Source organism: Dasypus novemcinctus, chromosome 15, assembly GCF_030445035.2.
Source record: "Dasypus novemcinctus isolate mDasNov1 chromosome 15, mDasNov1.1.hap2, whole genome shotgun sequence".
Classification (NCBI taxonomy): Eukaryota; Metazoa; Chordata; class Mammalia; order Cingulata; family Dasypodidae; genus Dasypus; species Dasypus novemcinctus.
The window spans coordinates 79,635,387-79,654,559 of record NC_080687.1 but is presented as its reverse complement, the minus strand read 5'-3'; the positions used below and the strand labels follow the sequence as shown (position 1 = coordinate 79,654,559).

The 19,173-nt window shown below is 35.3% G+C and overlaps 1 protein-coding gene across 1 annotated transcript in view; it reads right to left on the bottom strand.

Annotated features, from left to right (window-relative positions):
• Positions 1-19,173, bottom strand: part of DIAPH3 (diaphanous related formin 3) — a 564,743-nt gene that overhangs the window by 521,885 nt on the left and 23,685 nt on the right. Inside the window, exon 2 of the mRNA XM_058276598.1 lies at positions 17,631-17,663. Coding sequence (XP_058132581.1) covers positions 17,631-17,663 — 33 coding nt within the window. The remainder of the gene's footprint in view (positions 1-17,630; positions 17,664-19,173) is intronic.

Below are 19,173 nucleotides of genomic sequence, written 5' to 3'. Positions count from 1 at the left end.
AAGACAAATGTTGAAGGCTTTTCCAGTAGACCTGTGGTACAAAAAAAAAAGTTTTAAAAAGAAATTCTTCAGGCTAAATAATACCAGAAAGAATCCTAGACATGGAAGAAGAAATGAAAAGTAATGGAGAAGCTACTCTATTAAGATGTCGGTGATGCAAAGATGAATAAGCTATATAGTACTTACCTTAAATAATATACAATCTAGAGGAGATAAGCACACAAACAGGAAATTATAAAGTTAAAAAGAAAACTCAGTAAAAGATGTGTACAACATACTATGGGAGCAATGAAGAGGGACACCTAACTTATCAACATAAACACTATCTACTTTGGAAAAACCCAGAAATATAAAATCATCTCTGAATGAATTCAAGCCAAGGAATTATTGTTCCAATGTACATTTGTACCTCAATTCTTAATATGTGTTTTAAAACACAGAGATACCAAAAGAATTGTTTTATTAAATGGTACTGATTACTCTACCTGCCTTCTGAGATACTACTTCATTGCCATCACTTATGTACAGGTAACATTAATTCTTGGGTATAAAAACTATCCTGACACCTCTTCACATAAAATTTTAAAAGTGTAACTTAATTAATATGCTAAACTTTTAATGAAGTGAATTAAGCAAAACATCATTAATGCAACAGCAATATTATAAATATAAACATGTCAATAAATGGGAATGGTAAGCTTGAGCACCTCACAAGCTAATTTGTAAATGTGTAACTTAAGGGTTCTATCAGTTATAGAAGATACAAAAAAAAAACCTTAGTTTTGACCAAAACCTCCAAATTTATAAATGTGAATCTCTAATAATAATAAAAAATAACAATGGATGGTATTTACGGAGTCCCTTTTACAAGTCAGGCACTGTACTAAGGGCTTAAAGCCTCAGGTTGAGCACATTTGTTTAATCCTTACACTGAGGAAATGGTAAGCCTAAATCATAAAGGACAAGTTCCAAACTATTTTTATGCATAAAAATTTAAGAGTATTAGCTTGTAAAATAGCAGAAAGGTAAGAATCAACCACTATGTTTCTTGAAGTAGAACTGAATTTATATCAATAAACAATATAATTGCTAAAAATACCTCCCTCCTATGCTTAGCATGTAGAGATGGTTAGGTTTTACCCAAATAGAAAAACAAATTTGCACATAACACTAACATAGCAGGCTAAAGGAAAGATAGAAAAAATAAACATTTCTCTTTTCTATCTTCTAATTTTATAAAAGTTCAAATAGTAATATGAGACACAAAAGGATCAGTGTTTTATAATTTCAATATAACACTTTTATTTATTTTTCCTGATTAAAGGGGATGAAAGACAAAAGAAGAAAGATACAGGAAAAAAGAAAATATACGATTCCTTCTACACTGGAAAAGTACATTGAATTTGTTGAATACCTCAGGCTTAAAGTAAAAGCATTCACAAATATGTGATGCTCTATTGAGTACTATAGGTGCATTCCACATCATCTGGACACTATAACAAAGCTAAATTCAAAGTGAATTTACTATTAAATCATTTTAAATGCTCTCAAGAAGTTCCTTTCCTTTTTTAAAAGAAACATTACTATGACTCCATACATAAATGGAAAAATCACTTCTAATTTATCTTTCAAAGAAATGCATACACAATTTGCTTAAAGCAAGACACAAGGGAAGTGAACTTGGCTCAACGGATAGAGCGTCCGTCTACCACATGGGAGGTCCACAGTTCAAACCCAGGGCTTCCTTGACCCGTGTGGAGCTGGCCATATGCAGTGCTGATGTGCGCAAGGAGTGCAGTGCCATGCAGGGCTTTCCCCTGCATAGGGGAGCCCCACATGCAAGGAGTGCACCCCCTGTGTGTGGGAAGCTGCCTCTGGCACTGGTGTTGTATTGGCAATCTTGTTGCTAAGCGCTGTTTTTAGATACTAACCCGGTTAAGTTTCCATTTCCCCACCCTCGTTGTAGTAATTAAATTTCTATCCTCACGCCACTCAGACGGTTGTTTTGAAACGTCCACGAAAAGACTTTGTGACGTGGACCAATCAGATCTGTGGTGCGAAACCTCATTCATCCCTGGCTATAAATACCCCTGATTGACCATCAATAAATGAGACTTGATCAGAATCCTGTCTTGTCTCCATTCTTTGTGTCTCTTGTCCCTTTCATTCCCGCTCCCTCCCTCAGGTCTTGGTTCGACTGACCCGCGGGTCGGGTCACCTATGGAGAGCCGCCTAGCGCAAAAGAAAGTGCAGCCTGCCCGGGAGTAGAGCCACACACATGGAGAGCTGAGGCAGCAAGATGACCCAACAAAAAGAGACACAGATTCCCAGTGCTGCTGACAAGAATAGAAGCGGACATAGAAGAACACACAGCAAATGGACACACAAAACAGACAACTGGGGGAGGAGAGGGTGAAGGAGAGAGATAAATAAATCTTTAAAAAAAAAAAAAAAAGAAAAAAGCAAGACACAATAAAACATAAAAGCCAACTTCAAAAATAGTTTTGAACATAAAAACACAATAGAGGGAAGCAGACTTGGCCCAGTGGTTAGGGGTCCGTCTACCACATGGGAGGTCCACGATTCAAACCCTGGGCCTCCTTGACCAGTGTGGAGCTGGCCCACGCTCAGTGCTGATGTGCGCAAGGAGTGCCATGCCACACAGGGGTGTGCCCGTGTAGGGGAGGCCCATATGCAAGGAGTGTGCCCCGTAAGGAGAGCCGCCCAGCGTGAAGGAAAGTGCAGCCTGCCCAGGAGTGGCACCGCACACACGGAGAGCTGACACAACAAGATGATACAACAAAAAGAAACACAGATTGCCCGTGCCGCTGACAACAACAGAAGCAGACAAAGAAGAGCACATAGCAAATAGACACAGAGAACAGACAACTGGGATGGGGAGGGGGGGGAGAGAAATAAAATAAATAAATCTTTAAAAAAAAACACACAATAGAAAGCTCTGTCACACTAATACTATGTTAGTTGTTATTTTGTATTGGACAATTTGGCTGTGTGTTTTTACAATTTGTGCTCTTGTAAAGCCACTTTTAACTTTATGTAGAATTTCTGTTTTAAGGTTTAGCTAGTAATATAACATGATCAAGTAAAGTTACACTAACAATTTGCATTTTTTTAAAAAACTAGTTAAACACATACAAGTTTGAAGGAATATACTAAGTTTTATAAATTAATATCACTTTCTTCAGGGAAAGGTAAACAAGCACTCTATTGAGTGTTATCTCATCCTGATTAATCACACTGATAACCAGTAGTGACAGTTTAAATAAAATTAATTAAGCAAACAACAACAAAAAAAACAGACTCTAAAAAACTTCATCTGTATAGTATACCATTTTAATAGTGAAAAACTCAGTGTGGTGGTTTACAACTGTATGTACCTCAGAAAATCATATTCTTAAAGCTACTCCATTCCTATAGGTATAAGCCTATTGTAAGTAGGACCTTTTGGTGAGGTTATTTCAAATAAGGTATGGCACAGGGTTAGTTCGTCTTAATCTTCTTACTAGAGTCCTTTATAAACGGATGGAGAAAAGAGAGAAAGAACAACACAGAAGCAAGAAGCTGAAAGCAACAAAACCTGAAAGAGAAGAAAGAGACCAGCACACCCTGCTACGTGCCTTGCTATGTGGCAGAGGAGTCAAGATTCACCAGTTTTCAGAAAGAAAGAATCACTTTCATGTAATCTTCTATGATATTTATGAGGAGGAAAAAGCCCTAACAGCTAAAATAGCTAATTAGCTTTATTTCTAAATAAGCAACTTGCTGATTAAAAACATGGCTCCAGAGACTGGCTTCTGAATCCCAGCCCAGCCACATGCTAGTTGTGTGACCATGACCAAGCTACATGGCCTTTTATGATAGTACCTACCACAGGGAGTGTTATCAGGAAATAAAACTACCTTTTACCTTTCATCTTAAAAGGTCTTAAGTGCCCTCCTTGATTTTCTATCTAAAGTGGAGCATGTACCTACTTACCACTCAGTATCTATCACTGCATTCAGTTATTCTGTCATACGTTCTTTTATATGACTATGACAATCTGCAATTATTTCATTTATTTTTAAGTTGTTGATTTAAAACAGTAAAACATATCATGCTAGGTAAATCCTCAATTGTCTCACTACTATAGCTAATCTTGAAGATGGACCCCAATGATCCCCTGACTTGTGTAAACAATCAGATAGTGTGGAAATTATGGAATATGATTTCTAAGATTAGAACATAAAAGACATTATATCTTCCATTTTGCTCTGTCTTAGCTGCCACCTCATAAGAATACTCAAGAAGAAGTCCATGTGGTAAAGAAATGAGGCCTCCTGACAACAGCTAGAGAACTGAGCCCCCTTCCAGTAGCCATATGAGGAAGCCATTTTGGATATGGATCCTCCAGTCCCAATCAACCTTCAAATGATTATCTCTACGCCAACATCTTGACCCCAAGTTAGACCACACATCTAAGTCACTCCCAAATTCCTGACCCACAGAAACTATGAGATAATAAATGTTTGTTGTTTTGAGCCACCAAGTTTATGGGTAATTTCTTACCCACCTATAGGTAACTATTACAGTCACTTTTGTGCATTTAGCCTATATAGCATTATACCTGGCAAACAGCTAGTAACCAATTAATAGTTAGAATGCTTGTATGATATAATTACTTCATGATAAAATATATAAAATGAAGTGCCATCCCTGGAGACTTTTACCACTTGATGGAAAAATATATTACACGGAACTGATTAAATTTAAGGCAAACTGTTATAACTACTCCCAAGAAAAACACAATCTAAGTTAATTAGAAACAGAAAAGAATGCTTAATCAGTGATACTGCTTGGTATTAACATTCATGATCTATTGTAATTCTCATATTAAACTCTTGGGGTTCTCTGATGCATCCCTTTCTCAAAGCCTCTTGAGAAGCCTTCTCCACCCATTATTGACTAATGCCCTACTTAAAATATGCTGTTCAAATTTAGATTCATACAGTATTCTAATATTATCAAATGACAAACATAATAATTATGCTCTTAAAATCCCTTTAAATTACTTAAAATACAACATGCAATAAGCATGCTACAACCAGCTTTAATGTTGTGAAGCAGCCTGTGGAGATGTCTGCATGGTGAATAACTAAGGCCTCCCATCAACAATCAGCACCAATTTGCCAGATGGAAACAGATTCTCCAGGTCTACCAAAATTTCAGATAACTGTGACCTGAGCTGATATATTGATTATAATCTCATGAAAGACCTCAAACCAGAGTCATCATGCTAATAAGCTACTTCCAAATTCCTGACCCAAGAAACTGTGAATGTTTTTGTTTTACACCGCTAAATTTGAGCATTTGTTACAAAACAATAGATCATACAGAGCTCCTCACCAAATAATATTTGTAAACGCCTAAACTAAAAGATACATACCTACCAAGAAAACTAATTAAAGTAAAATACAGTTATCAAAAGAAGTAAATTTTATTATAGTAAGATAGGTTCTTCAATAATGCATTAAATAACAAGAGTTAATAGAAAGTCTAATTTCAACTTTGTGTTGAATATAAACCATTTTTTGAAATATCTCTAATAACTGTAATGTGCCTTGAAAATATCTGTAGTTGATGGAGTCACAGGTCAAATTCCCCTGTATTTTGTGGTGGCTTTTTGTTTTGTTTTGCCTATATTCATAATTAAAGGAAATACTAAATTTCAATTAAAGCCTAAGGAAAATAAAGATTTAATATTTTCCCATTCAAGTTCAAGTTCAAGGATACCATGAATTCTATTGCACACCCCTTTGTGGTCTATGGACCCCAGGTTAAGAACTCCTGGTAGGTGTATGGGAGGCAACAGAAGTAGAGGTGGAAAAGAAGGAAGTAACTCAAGTTCTGATGCCTTTGATGAATCAGGAGAGACTAGAAGACCTACAGTTGAGACCAAAAAGGAGGAATGTGCACTCTGATGGTTTGTGCTTCAAAAAGAGCTAGCAGCTTTTGAAGGAAGAAGCCACCAGGAAGTAAAGCTTTCAAAGGACACCCAAGTTTCAATTAGAACAAGGAAAGAGAACATTCAAAGAAGATGACAGGCTTTGAGCTCTAAAGGGCAAAGTAAAAGGATTTGAGAAGGCTGGAAGGGTTGAGAAATAAAGTTAGATTAGGACCTGAATGGGGACAGAAACATATAAGTGCTTATTGATGATATGGATTATGATTTTATTGACTGAGGTTAATCAAGAGATTATGTGAATTGTGATGATTTTGATGAAAATTAATAAATGACCAAACCATGTGGACTGTGCCATCTTTATTCATCTTCTTTCTGCCCCTACTGCCATTATCTAGTTCAGGCCACCATCAGTTCCTACTTGGATAAATGCTACAGCCTCCTGACTTGCCTCTATGTTTTCACTGCTCCCTAACCCTATCTCCAAGCAATTCTCTCACTGATACTCATCCTTGCTGCACCTGACTATCCATATAAAGATCCTTACTCATATGGGCATTAATTACTTTTACAATATTGTGCTACCATCACCATTTTCCATTACTAGATCTTTTCTTTTTAGAGCAATGAAAATGTTCTAAAATTGAGCCACTGATTGTATACGTTGAATTGATTATATGATATGTTAATAAAACTGTTTTTAAAAAAAATTTTTTTAATAAGAATAGTGCTTTGCCCTAAGAACCTGTTGATAGGTCCCTCAGGGACAAACCCCAGGTTCTACTTGAAAAAACATATATAGCACAGAGGCCCCTCTATCTCCTCCTCACATCTTATCTGGGATGTATCACAAAAACTCAAATACAAACACCACAGTCTCCTCTCCTGCTTCACCTGCTGCTACAGCTCTACCATGCAACATTATACAGGCAGAGTCCCCAGGTCCTCCTTAACCTTTGCTCCCTGCCTGCTTGGTCAAGCCTACCACTCCTCTCTATTCTAGGACCTGTGAGTACTAATAAACTTTTCTTTCTCATACCTTTGCTGTAGTTGTCCTTGCTGTACCTGACTCTCCATATAAAAACCCTTACTCACACAGGCATTAATTACTTTTCCAATGTTTTACTACCATCACCCCTTTCCATTACTAGACCTTTACAGGACCCAAAACAGAAACTCTTTACCCATTAAGCAACAACTCCCAAGTTCCCGTCTGCCCCCACACACCAACCCTTAGTTACTTCTAATCTACTTTGTCTCTATGAATTTGCTAATTCTAGATATTTCATATAAGTGGAATCATACAATATTTGTCCTTTTGTGTCTTAATTATTTCACTTAGCATAATGTTTTCAGGTTCATCCATATTGCAGCATGTATCAGAACTTCATTCCATTTTATGGCTGAAATATTCCACTGTATGGATACACTACATCTTATTTATCCATTTATCTGTCAGTGAATATTTGGGTGTTTTTACCTTTTAGCTCTTGTGAATAATACTGGTATGAACATTGGTGTACAAGTATCTGTTTAAGTCCCTGCTTTCAATTCTTTAGACTATATACATAAGAGTAAAATTGCCAAGTCATGTGGGAATTCTGTGTTTAACTTCTTGAGGAACCGCCTATCCATTTTACACAGTGGCTCTATCATTTTACTTTCTCACCAGCAATGGACAGTGTTGCAATTTATCTACATCCTCACCAACACTTTACATTTTTTAAATAATAACCATCCTAGTGGGTATGAAATAGCATTTCATTGTAGTTTTGATGTGCATTTACTAATGTTTTAATATGTTGAGCATTTTTCATGTGCTTAATGGCCATTTGTGTATCTTCTCTGGAGAAAGGATTTTCTGTTGTTTTGAACCACCATTTGTGGTACTTTGTTTCAGCAGGCCTAGGAAACTAACACAGGTAGTATGGAAAATGCCCATTCAAGGGAAGATGCACAAAAATCTGAAACAGAAGAATTTAAGATTCAAGAAACCCCAGAGTTATATCTATCCACATCTACTCAAAATATAATTCTAATAGCATATATTCAAATACCATACTATATTCTTAAAAGGAAATATAAATTAACTCTACACATAAATATTATACTTTATTTTTAGAATGCATAAACCAATATTACCCATACACAAAAACCATATAATTACACCAGGAATTGCTTTATACATGCCAACCTAACATGTTTCTAATAGTAATCCATTCAGTACCCCACTCAGTTGATATCCAGGAAGTGAAATTATTACAGATTAAAGAACTATAGCCTGGTTCTCCCAGTATCCAAAACCTGTCAGACCACATTCCAATTTACCCATCAAATCCCACTGAAAAGTCTCTTTCTCTATGAATCTTCCCCAAGATCAAGTTGACTTACCACTGCCACTGAACCCTCAATACTATAGCAGCACTATCACACTATACTGCAATCAGTGATTGTCAATACATCTCTTTCTCCCACTATTCCAAAAGGGCAGAGACAACCTTATCCATCTTTGTATTCCTAGCAGAGGACTAGGCACTCAATAATGCTTAATAAATGAATGGACAAAAAAATGAATAAACAAGTCTGCCCACCCTACATTTTACTATTTTCAACCAGAGCTCTTGATCTTTTTCCTAAGTTTCTCCTGTTTTAAGAGGGAGCTCTCTAAACTATCCCATAAATATTTAAAGAGTCTAAGATAGTACTTAAGTGTTATACTAAAAATCAAAGCACAGGAAATCCTAATTAACTCATATTAATGGGCTAAGGACCACCTGTCTTAGTGAATAGTTTAAATTTTAAAGAACTTGTTTTCATGCATTTTACCCTATTTATTCAGTTGCTCCAGTCCATGCTGGTATTTCCAGTTTACACAGAAGAATATATTTTAAATATATGGTTTTTTGAAAAAAACTGTGAAAAATATTATCACACTTTTTCATTATTACTTATTGTTCTTAACTTACCAAGGAAAATACAAAAGTTTAGTTAATAAAAATGCAAAATAAACTGTAGAACAGATAAAGAAAAATAAAATTTTAAATAATTGTTTTAACTTGAGCTTTTATTTTAAACTAATTGATTTATATTCTATTACCTGACTTGCAATTACAAATACAAATAATCAAAATCATTTTATATTTTTCATAAGAATGATGTCTAATTAGCATATATCTGACAAGACATTTCACATCTAGGTAGTTTCAGAAATAGTCTACAGGTAGACAAAAACCAGTCCTAATACACCACATTCGTCTGAGAACTTCATCTTTGAGTGAGTCATACAGAAAACACCCAAGAATGTCTGAAGCAGTGATTTACACTGAGTGAGTCAGCAGGCACATAGAGAGCAGTAAAAAGGCAAGAGAACAGAAGGGGTGGGAGCTACTCAAAACAATTATTAGAACCAACATCCAGAACGGGGGATATCTATAGTTGCTTGAAGAACTTTGGGGAAAACCAGGAAAGCTTTCCTTGTATCTGGAAGTAGGCTGCAGTCATTGCTAAACTTACAAAGCAGTTTCCATACAGAAAAAAATTGTCTGTGTCCCTCGCACAAGAAATCTCATACCCTTTACTTGTTGACATCTCTCAGTCAAACATATCACTAATCCATTGGGACAGCTCTTTTTCTGGTTTGTTTGATTGGAATATTCGAAATAGTTTATTTTCTTATGGAAAATAGATACAGTATAGTATGTCTTTACAATGAGTTCTTCACAATGGTTTTGTGAGCATTAAGGTCAATGGCTATGATACAATTTTTCCTTTCAATCTGAAGGTCAAAAGTCTTATATGGATGGCTTCAAGGGAAAAATGGAAAAATAAGAAGATGTATTTCTAGTTTTTCACCTTCGCACTCTGAGAGGACAGAAAGAATGTGTAAGTGGCAGTTTAATGCTGTTGGTAAAGACCATGGACTCTGAAGCCAGTCTGTCAGATTTTTCTGGCTGCCCATATGACTCTGAAAAGTTACTTCATCTCTCTCTTGCCTCAGCCTAGATCTTTAAAAATGGAAATAATAATAGTGCCTACCTAGAAACTTGCTGTGATGGTTCAATGTGTTTATATAGCTAACATTTAGATCACTACTTAGAACATAGTTAACAATTGCATAACCTTCACTATTAGTTAACACACCATTATTGTGACCAGCAGCTATTATTTCGTAGTTATATGTTCAAGTCCCTAAGTAACTCCTCCAACAACTTATCTCATTTTTTATCCCTAGAAGTTTCTTGTAGGTTGACAGAGAGATCGATAGCAAGTTAGAGAGGAAGGGTCCTTCATGGAGGCCTTATAAGTCACATTAAAGAGTTCAGGCATAGCATAGGGCAAAACACGGTCAAATATACTATTTAGATTGGTTACTATGGTCACAGTGCAAGGAAATTGGCTTTTTAGGGGGCAATAAGAAGCTATTATGAGAGTCCTGACAAGAGATGATGAGGGGACCAGCACTCTGATAGAAGGAATGGAGAAAGGAGATAGATTCAAGGAATAATCAGAAAGTAGCATGGAAAGGGTGACGTTACTCCTAAGAGAATATAGAAGCAGAAACAAATTGAAGAGGAAAAAGGAAGGGCTTAATTTGGAACATGTTGAGTTTTAAGTACAAAGGGAATATCCACATGAAAGTATTCAAAAGGTCACTGCATTAACATGCCTCAACTTGAAGAAAAGATGATATAAGTAGGCGGTAGCTGCAACCTTCAGAGGTTGATTATTCAAGTAAAGCACTAGGTAGAGAGGAGAAGAAGAATAACTTCAGGAAAGAACCCCGAGAAATAAGAGTAATTTAAGATAGGCAAAGGGAAACACACACACACACAATAGAGAAGAAAAGTAAAGGCTGGGGATATGAAAACTGAGAAAGTTTAATGTCATAGAAACAAGGAATCTTGGTTCTTCAAAGAAGCAACAGAACTAAAGTGTGTCAAGGGGAGCAGAAAAATCACGCAAATTTCCAAGAACTAAAAAATAAGAACTATTGCTAGAGTCAAAATGGCCATTTCATAATGATAAAGCACAATCCTAAATGCATATGCACTTAATTGCAGAGTTTCAAAATATGTGAAGCAAAAATAACTGACATTCCTGAAGGAAGAAGAAAATCCAAAAGTGCAGTTGAACACTACAACACTTCTCTCTCAGTAGTTGTTAGAACAAGTAGGCAGAAAATCCATAAGGATATACAAAATTCAAACACTATCAACCAACATGATCTATTTATTTATACTATATATAGATCAATTCTAACAAAAGTATAATACACTCAAATAGTCACAAAAATAGGCCACAATCTGGGACATAAAGCAAAACTCATAACAATTTAAGTCACACAAAAATATAGTTGCTGATCAAAAGGTAACAATTACAAATCAGTAACAAAGATATCTGGAAAATCCCAAAATATTTTAAAATCAAACAACATATACCTAAATAATCCATAGGGGGGATGTGGAGATGGTTCAAGTAATTGAGCTCCCACCTACCACATGGGAGGTCCCAGGTTCGGTTCCAGGTACCCCGTCTGTAGTCTAAGTATCTTTTTAAAAAAATAAAAATATTTTTTAAGAAATAAATAAATAAATGAAGACAACAAGCAAGGCAGCAAGATGACACGACAGGCAGACGCAGCGAGCCGACACAACAAGACACACAAGCAAAACTTAATGAGAGACAAAGAAAGCACAGAGCGGAGATGGCACAAGGGATTAGGTGCCTCCCTCCCACATGAGAGGTCCCGGGTTTGGATCCCAGGGACTCTTAAAAAGAACACCAGCATACAACAAACAGACATAGCAAATACAAAACAATGAGGGGGTGGGGAGAAAAAAAGAAATAAATCTTTAAATAAATTTAAAAAATAACCCATGGAGTCAAAGAAGAAATCAACAGAAAAATTAGAAAATATTTGAACTGAATAAAAATAAAAACACAACATAATAAAGTTAGTGGAGTATAACCAAAGCAGCTCTCAGAGGAAAATTTATTGCATAAAATTCTTATCTTAAAAAACAAAGCTCTCAAACTGATGATTTAAGCCTCTACCTTAAGACACCAAAAAGAACAAATAAAGCAAAAGGGAAGAAATAAGAAAGATAAGAGCACAAATAAATAAAAACAGAAGAAAAGAAAGAAAATTGGTGGAACCAAAAGGTGCTTCTTTAAAAAGATCAGTAAAATTGACAAACCTCTAGCTAGATTAATGGGGGGGGGGGCGGGGAGGGGAAGGAAAGACACAAATTATCAATGTCAGGATTGGAAATCGGGGCATAAATACAGGTCATACAGTAAAAAGTTAAGGAAAAAGATAAGGAAATATTACAAATAACACTATGTACAAAATTCAACAACATCGATAAAATGAAAAAAATTGCTTAAAGGACGTAAACTACCATAGCTCCCTCAAGAAGAAACAGATAACTTTAACAGCCCTATACCTAGAAATAAATACTTTAAAGAAGATACGTATGGCAAAAGAACATTAAAAAATGCTCAGCATCATTAGCCATAATTTCTTAGCTTCTTATAAAGTTAAATACACACTTAATATATGCCTCCCCCAAATGAAAATATATGTCCACACAAAGACCTGTACTAAAATGTTCTAGCAGCTTTACTCAAATAACGCAAACCTGGAACCAATCCAATTTGTTGACTAATAAACAAACTGTGCTACAATGAGGACAACAGAATACTACTCAGTCATAAAAAGAACAAATCACGGATATATCTAACCACTAAATGAGTCTCAAAAGCATTATGCTAAGTAAAAGAATCTAAACACAAAAGGCAACATACTGTGTGATTCCATTTACATGAAATTCTAGAAAATGAACTATAGCTATATAAAATTCTAGAAACTAAACTATAGTTCAGCAAGCTGATCAGTGTTTTCCAGGGGGCAGGATTGGGGAAGAGGATCGACTGCAAACAGGTTCAGAGGGAAATTTTGGGGGTGATGGAAATGATCTGTATCCTCAATGTAGTGAATAAATGATTATATGTATTTGTATACAATTCATCAGATTACACTCTTTAAAAAGGCATATTATATGCAAATCATAATTCTATTTAAAAAATAGTACATGCCATTAATACCACTAATATTGTGATATATGGTATACCAAGCATTTTAACATATATTAATTTGTTCCTTAAACAATCCCTATAAACAAGGATACCAAGGCTCAAAAGCTAAATGACTTAAGCAAAGTCACACAGCCAGTAAGTGACAGAGCTGCACTCTTAAACCAGCTCTCCTATATGCAACTTTGGTTAAAAAAAAAAAAAAGTAATAATGAGAGAGCACTTAACAGGCGGTCAGAACACCTGCAGTCAGACCCTTAATACCTTGGAATCTGAGGCTCCTTATAAGCAATGTGAGGCTGTTAACAATAAGCTTCCAAAACTGTAGTAAGTACTAATGAAATAGCTTTTTAGAAACACCCAGCACATTATGTGGCATGGTGTAGATGATAAGACTTTAGTCCTTTCTCTTGGAAATTAAAGTGTGGTAAACAGAGGCAACCAATCAATCAATAGTGTAAAAGACAGAAGACAAAAGCTGATAATATCAGCCTATATCGATCAAGTGAAGAGCCAGCATCACTAAGCCAATAATCTAGGGACCCTTATTCTTTATATGTGTCTCCCCTTGTGTATTTGTCTCTAGGTCTCCTTTCCTCACATGTATTCTCATTCCTACAAGCTGCTGACATTTATTGAGCATTTAACTGAGCCAAGCATATATTTAATGCTTTTCATGCTATGATAGCCAGAACAATGGTCTTCCAAAAATGTACATAACCTAATCCCTAGTACCTGTGAAAATGTTACTTGAAGTGGTAATAGGAAGTAAAATTGCAAATAGAATTAAGGTTTGTGGCATATATGGCCTCAATCTCCCTCCTACCACCTGTTTTCACTCAATGGGGAAAGTTTTCTTTTCACCCAGGTTAAAGCAATGGAAGAGAAACTAAACAAAGATTTTTTCATCTTTTTATTCCCCTAGTACCATGGACTGTACTTTATACATAGTGAATGCTCAAATGTTTGTAGAACAAACACTGTTTAAAGTGCATTACCCTCTGCCTAGGGACCCCGGCACTATAGTAATCATTCATTCCTTTTACAAGACTGTGTCCTATGAAATTCAATTCTGATAGTAACTCAAGAAATAACCTTGAAATGTGAAGTGCTTTTGCAGGATTTTGACAAAGCAACTTAGAGAGATGGGTTTTAACATTAATGTTTCCAGGATGTTTCTATTTAATGTTTCTAAAATACTGTTACTCAATTTATGACTAGAGCAGAATACCATTCTTACATGCTTTCTCTCAAGTTCTGCCCACAAAAGGCTATTCACATTAAGAAATTCTAAAGTAAAAGCACCTATGCAATATATATTCACATTAAGAAGTTCTAAATTAAAAGCACATATGCCACGTATAGGTTGTGGGGATGGCAAACTTTAATTAGAAAACATATTGCCAGCACATATCAAAACATCAGTGGCAAATGCTTCCCTGAGCTCTAACACACCAGAAATAGTTTAAAGAGCCCTTAAAATATCCAGCTACCCTTACCCTTTTGGCAGCTCTGCATTGATCTGTAAAGCATGTCCCCTTGTAAGGCTCAGCTACAAATGTGTCACACCACTTCTCTATACACATATCAGGAAACGTTTTTAAAAAGGGGAGAAAGGGCAGAATTGAATGTAGCTTTCCAGTATATTTTGGCTTAAATGAAATTCATAAAACCCTTATGAGGAAAGTAGAGAAGATATAATTAATTCTGCTTTATAAAAAAGTGAACAACCAAATAACTGATTTGCCAAGTTCACAGAGCTAATAAGTGAAGTGCTGTCTTTCAAAAAGTCTTCTGGCGACAACTTTAATGATCTTTCCACACTCCATCAATAAACAGTGAATAAAAAAGAATTTACGTGTTCAAGATTGCCATGCTTATTGTCTGACCTCCACAACAGTAGATCCAGCTGCCTCAACTAGACTGCCTGCATGGACTAAATCTTTGCCTGCTGAAGGCTAAAGCACAAAATCAAAAGAGAACAGTAAGAGTGGGAGGGGGCAATTCAGCCATCTGCAAGTCAATCTTAGAAGGGTCAACAAGGAATCCAGAAGAAATGAACAAGTTTACATTTAAGATGAAAGCAGGGAAGGCAATAGTCAATGATTCAGGCAGGTGGTCAGAGAGACCAACAACAGGTCCTTATCAAAGCTTCCATACTCCACGCAAGGCAAGATTTCATCTCTGAGAAGCCTGGCCAGAGCCCAACCAGCCCCAGATCCAAAAAAAACACACCACAATACCAGGCAGGTTATCAAGACAGTGACTCATTCTTTCTTTCAGTCATTCAAAAAAATGTATTAAAATGCTTACTATATATGCCAGACAATGGGCAGAAATGAGTAAATTACATTGCTTCTGCCTTCAAAAGATTGAAACTAGTGTGAAAGACAATAAACGATGTAATGGTTTGATAAAAATATGCACAGAGTACTATGGTAGCAACCCAGAAGCCCCAAGGGTTGCCAGGGTGAGGGGAGAGATGAAAAATGAGGGCAAGATGGAAAAGGAAGATTAGGAAAGGCTTTGTTGAGAAGGAGCCTCACTATTAGTATAAGATCAGAGCAAGAAGATTTCTGGAGTGGCCTGTTTAAACCTTTTCATTGGAAGATATTGCAGGCTGGCAGTGTGCGAAGACAGAGACAGACCTATAATGAAGGTAAGGGTAATACTGGAATGCAAAAAATACAGAGTCCAGGGGAGCACATGTGGCTCATGCAGTTGAGTGCCGGCTTCCCACATGGGAGGTCCTGGGTTTGGTCCCCAGTGCCTCCTCAAAACAAATAAACAAGCAACAAGCAAAACAAACAAAAAAATAAAAACAAACTAGGAGAGTCAATTAGGGGAGTCAATGTGGCTCAGTGATTGAGTGCAACCTTGGGCTCATTCCACGGCCCCAGTACCTCAAGAAAAAAAAAAAAACTACAGTGTCCATAAAATATGATAGATTCTCCACACACAAAAAAAAATCACTATGGGATATACAACAATAAAAGGATATGCAGTAATGATACATGCTTTATGGTTTGAGACAATTATGCTAAGTAAAATCAGCCCATCACAAGAGACCATACACATATTATTTGACTGCATTTATATGAAATGTCCAGAAGAGGCAAATTTATAGAAAAGAAAGTAGACTGGTGGTTGCCTAGAGATGGGAGAATTCTCATATTGATTGTAGTGATGGTTATACAACCCTGTGAACAATACTGAAGAGTCACTGAATCACATACTTTAAATGGGTGAATTACATATGTGAATTATATCTCAATAAAGTTATTAAAAATATCATGGTATACTCTCATAAAAGGTCAAATATAGAAATTGCAGATGGTTTTATTATCAGCCTTCTGAAGCTATTTGAAAGCAGGGTAAGCCAGCACAGTAAGTGTATGGAATCTAGAACCATGTGGAACAAAAGTCAAGTTATGGCTATACTACTTGGCAACTGTGTATCCATGGACAAGCTACGTATGTAATCTGTCTGAGCTCCCAATGTCCTCACTTGTAAAATGAAAACAGTATATAACTTGCAAGGTGAGAAAAAATATATGTATTCCACATAAGGGCACCACATTACTACCATTCTATAAGTACATTATATGAAAAATAAGTGTCACCCATTTATTTATATATTATCTTTATAGAAATATCTTTTTTTATAGATATTGTCCAGAGGAAAAAAATAACATTCTAATTTAATTTTTAAAACCTTCATGTCAAGAGCTGTCTCATTAATCTTTGAATGTCTACCTTACTCAGGTGGCTAAGAGGGAACTCTGGATATTAGAGGTTCTAACCATCTTATGAGTGCTTATTATGTTCTAGGCACGCTGCTTAATCCTTGGCATGTGACAAAGGTGAATTCAAAACCTGAATGATCAAGTGCTATGCTTTATCTTCTATATCACAGTGCTATTTTTGCTGTTATTATTTATTTGGGATTTTGTAGTTGTTTATGTTATTCTTTTGCCATTATATTAACATTAAATCAACGTTATAATTATATTATATATATATATACACAAAAGTATTTTTCTCAGAAAATCTAGTTGAATATTCAAGAATCTGTAATGGTGCAATAAAGCAGAAGTTACTTATAAGGAAACCCTACTATTTTCAATGTAAGAACATATACTAAGGCATGCTTGGTTCTCACAATTTTGAGCAAAACCATTTAAAATACATGCATGATATTTCAGACTGGTTTACTTTAATTAGCAACTACATATTTCTGAAAAGCTGACATGCCTTTAGCTATTTTTTTCAGTCTCTTTTTGAAGTGTGCAATTCACTCACAAAGAATAAGAACTGATTTGAATGATTCAAAGTTGACTAACAATTTGTAATCAAACAAAATTTTAAATTAACATATTGACTATTCCCATTTACTATTTAAAAGCAACAATTTAGTACATTTTAACAGCTCTGCCTCTTATTTTAGCACCATAAAAACAGTACATTTCCAACGCATGCAGTTTTAGGCAATTTCAAAGGAAGGTGTTAGCACAGCAAGCCATCAACATTACATGGTTAGTTAAGAGTCACAACATAGCGTAAAGGATAACCTTACCATATCATCTGTCAGTGTCCTAATATTTAAGTGCTGCAAATGAAAGAAACCAATCATATCAGTAATTTCTAACAGCTTTTTTCTATTTTATAATATTTAATAAAGAACATTAAAAATTCTACAATGCTAAGTTGAATATAATTAAATTCCTGGGTTTCATTAAAAATACACTCTATATTGTGTTAATCTCTTTCTCAAAAAAAGGGACGAAAGTTATCCTGAAAGCAGTTCGAAATGTTTACTAAAATTGCCTGGCTTTGTATACCTTGCAAACCAGAAGTCTAAATGTAGTACAATAAATATATTCTTCCAATTATTAGTATTAGTTGCCTTTAATTATGTGCACCTGGAACTCAATGTATCTTGAGAAATAAAATTGATTTTTAGAAATTTTTCTACATTATAAAACAGTGAAAAAAAAAATTTTTTTAAGTAGAAAAAAAACAGTGAAACTTTAAATTTACCACTGCATGCAGCATAGTAGATTATAAAGTACTTTGCTGGCTTAATTAACTTAATTCTAATAATAAGAATACACTGAATAACTATTTGCATCTTTAACATCAGTTTGATTTATCACAGTGGTAATGGTAGACACTTTCTCATTTCATTGCTGTCTTCCTAGAGAACACTTTTGCTGATTTCCTTGCTAGATAAACATAAGCCCACTTTAGAAAGTGAATAAATTATTTGTCTGCCAAGTGAAATTAAAAAGAAAAAATAAGTATTCAGGGGGAAAAAAAAAAGATAGAAATCTAAGTTTTTTAAGCTCTAGATAGTTGAGCAAGATTTTGTTATCAAGTGCCTGGAATCAATTACCAGTTCTCCTTTCTCTTACTTATTGTAGCATTAGATCCTTAAAAGAATAGAGAAAGGATCAAAGGCATTTTCTAAATAGTAAACCAGGTCTATCATGTTAAAAGTATAAAAGGGTATATGTTAGCAATCATCATCTAACAGAACAAGTGGCAACATTTCTGAACAAAAACTCAACATTTATTGAATAGAATGAAATTTATCATTCAGATTTATAAACTGGGGTACACCTTTTTATTCACATATCTACCTCAATGATGATCTACTCTGTACAGTGTAAATCACTATGTCAGATTCTCCTCTCCCTTTGTTTCACCAAGATGTTCTTTCTTCTAGTGCAGAAGTATAAAAATAACTAGAGGAGGAACCCAAAACATGTTTCTATATACCAAAGAGAATGTAGCAGAAGGAATAACCATTATTAACCACATTACCAGTTTCCAGGTGAGCCCCCTGTTCTGTTAGTACTACCTTCTCTGATCACAGACATCAGGAACAAGGGAGTATATAATGGATTAACTGAGGGTTTGTACCTAATCCTGAGCTTTAAAATTTGCCTTTTACCAATTATCTTCAGACTTTGAAATTAATGAGAATGTCTTTTAAGAGTGTATGTGATCCTGGGCAGAATCATAAAATTTCTAGGGAACTCAGGGCCAGTAATCCCTATGTCACACTGTAGAATTAAGTGAAAAACTACATGGTTCTTGAGATTGCAAAGAAAAAA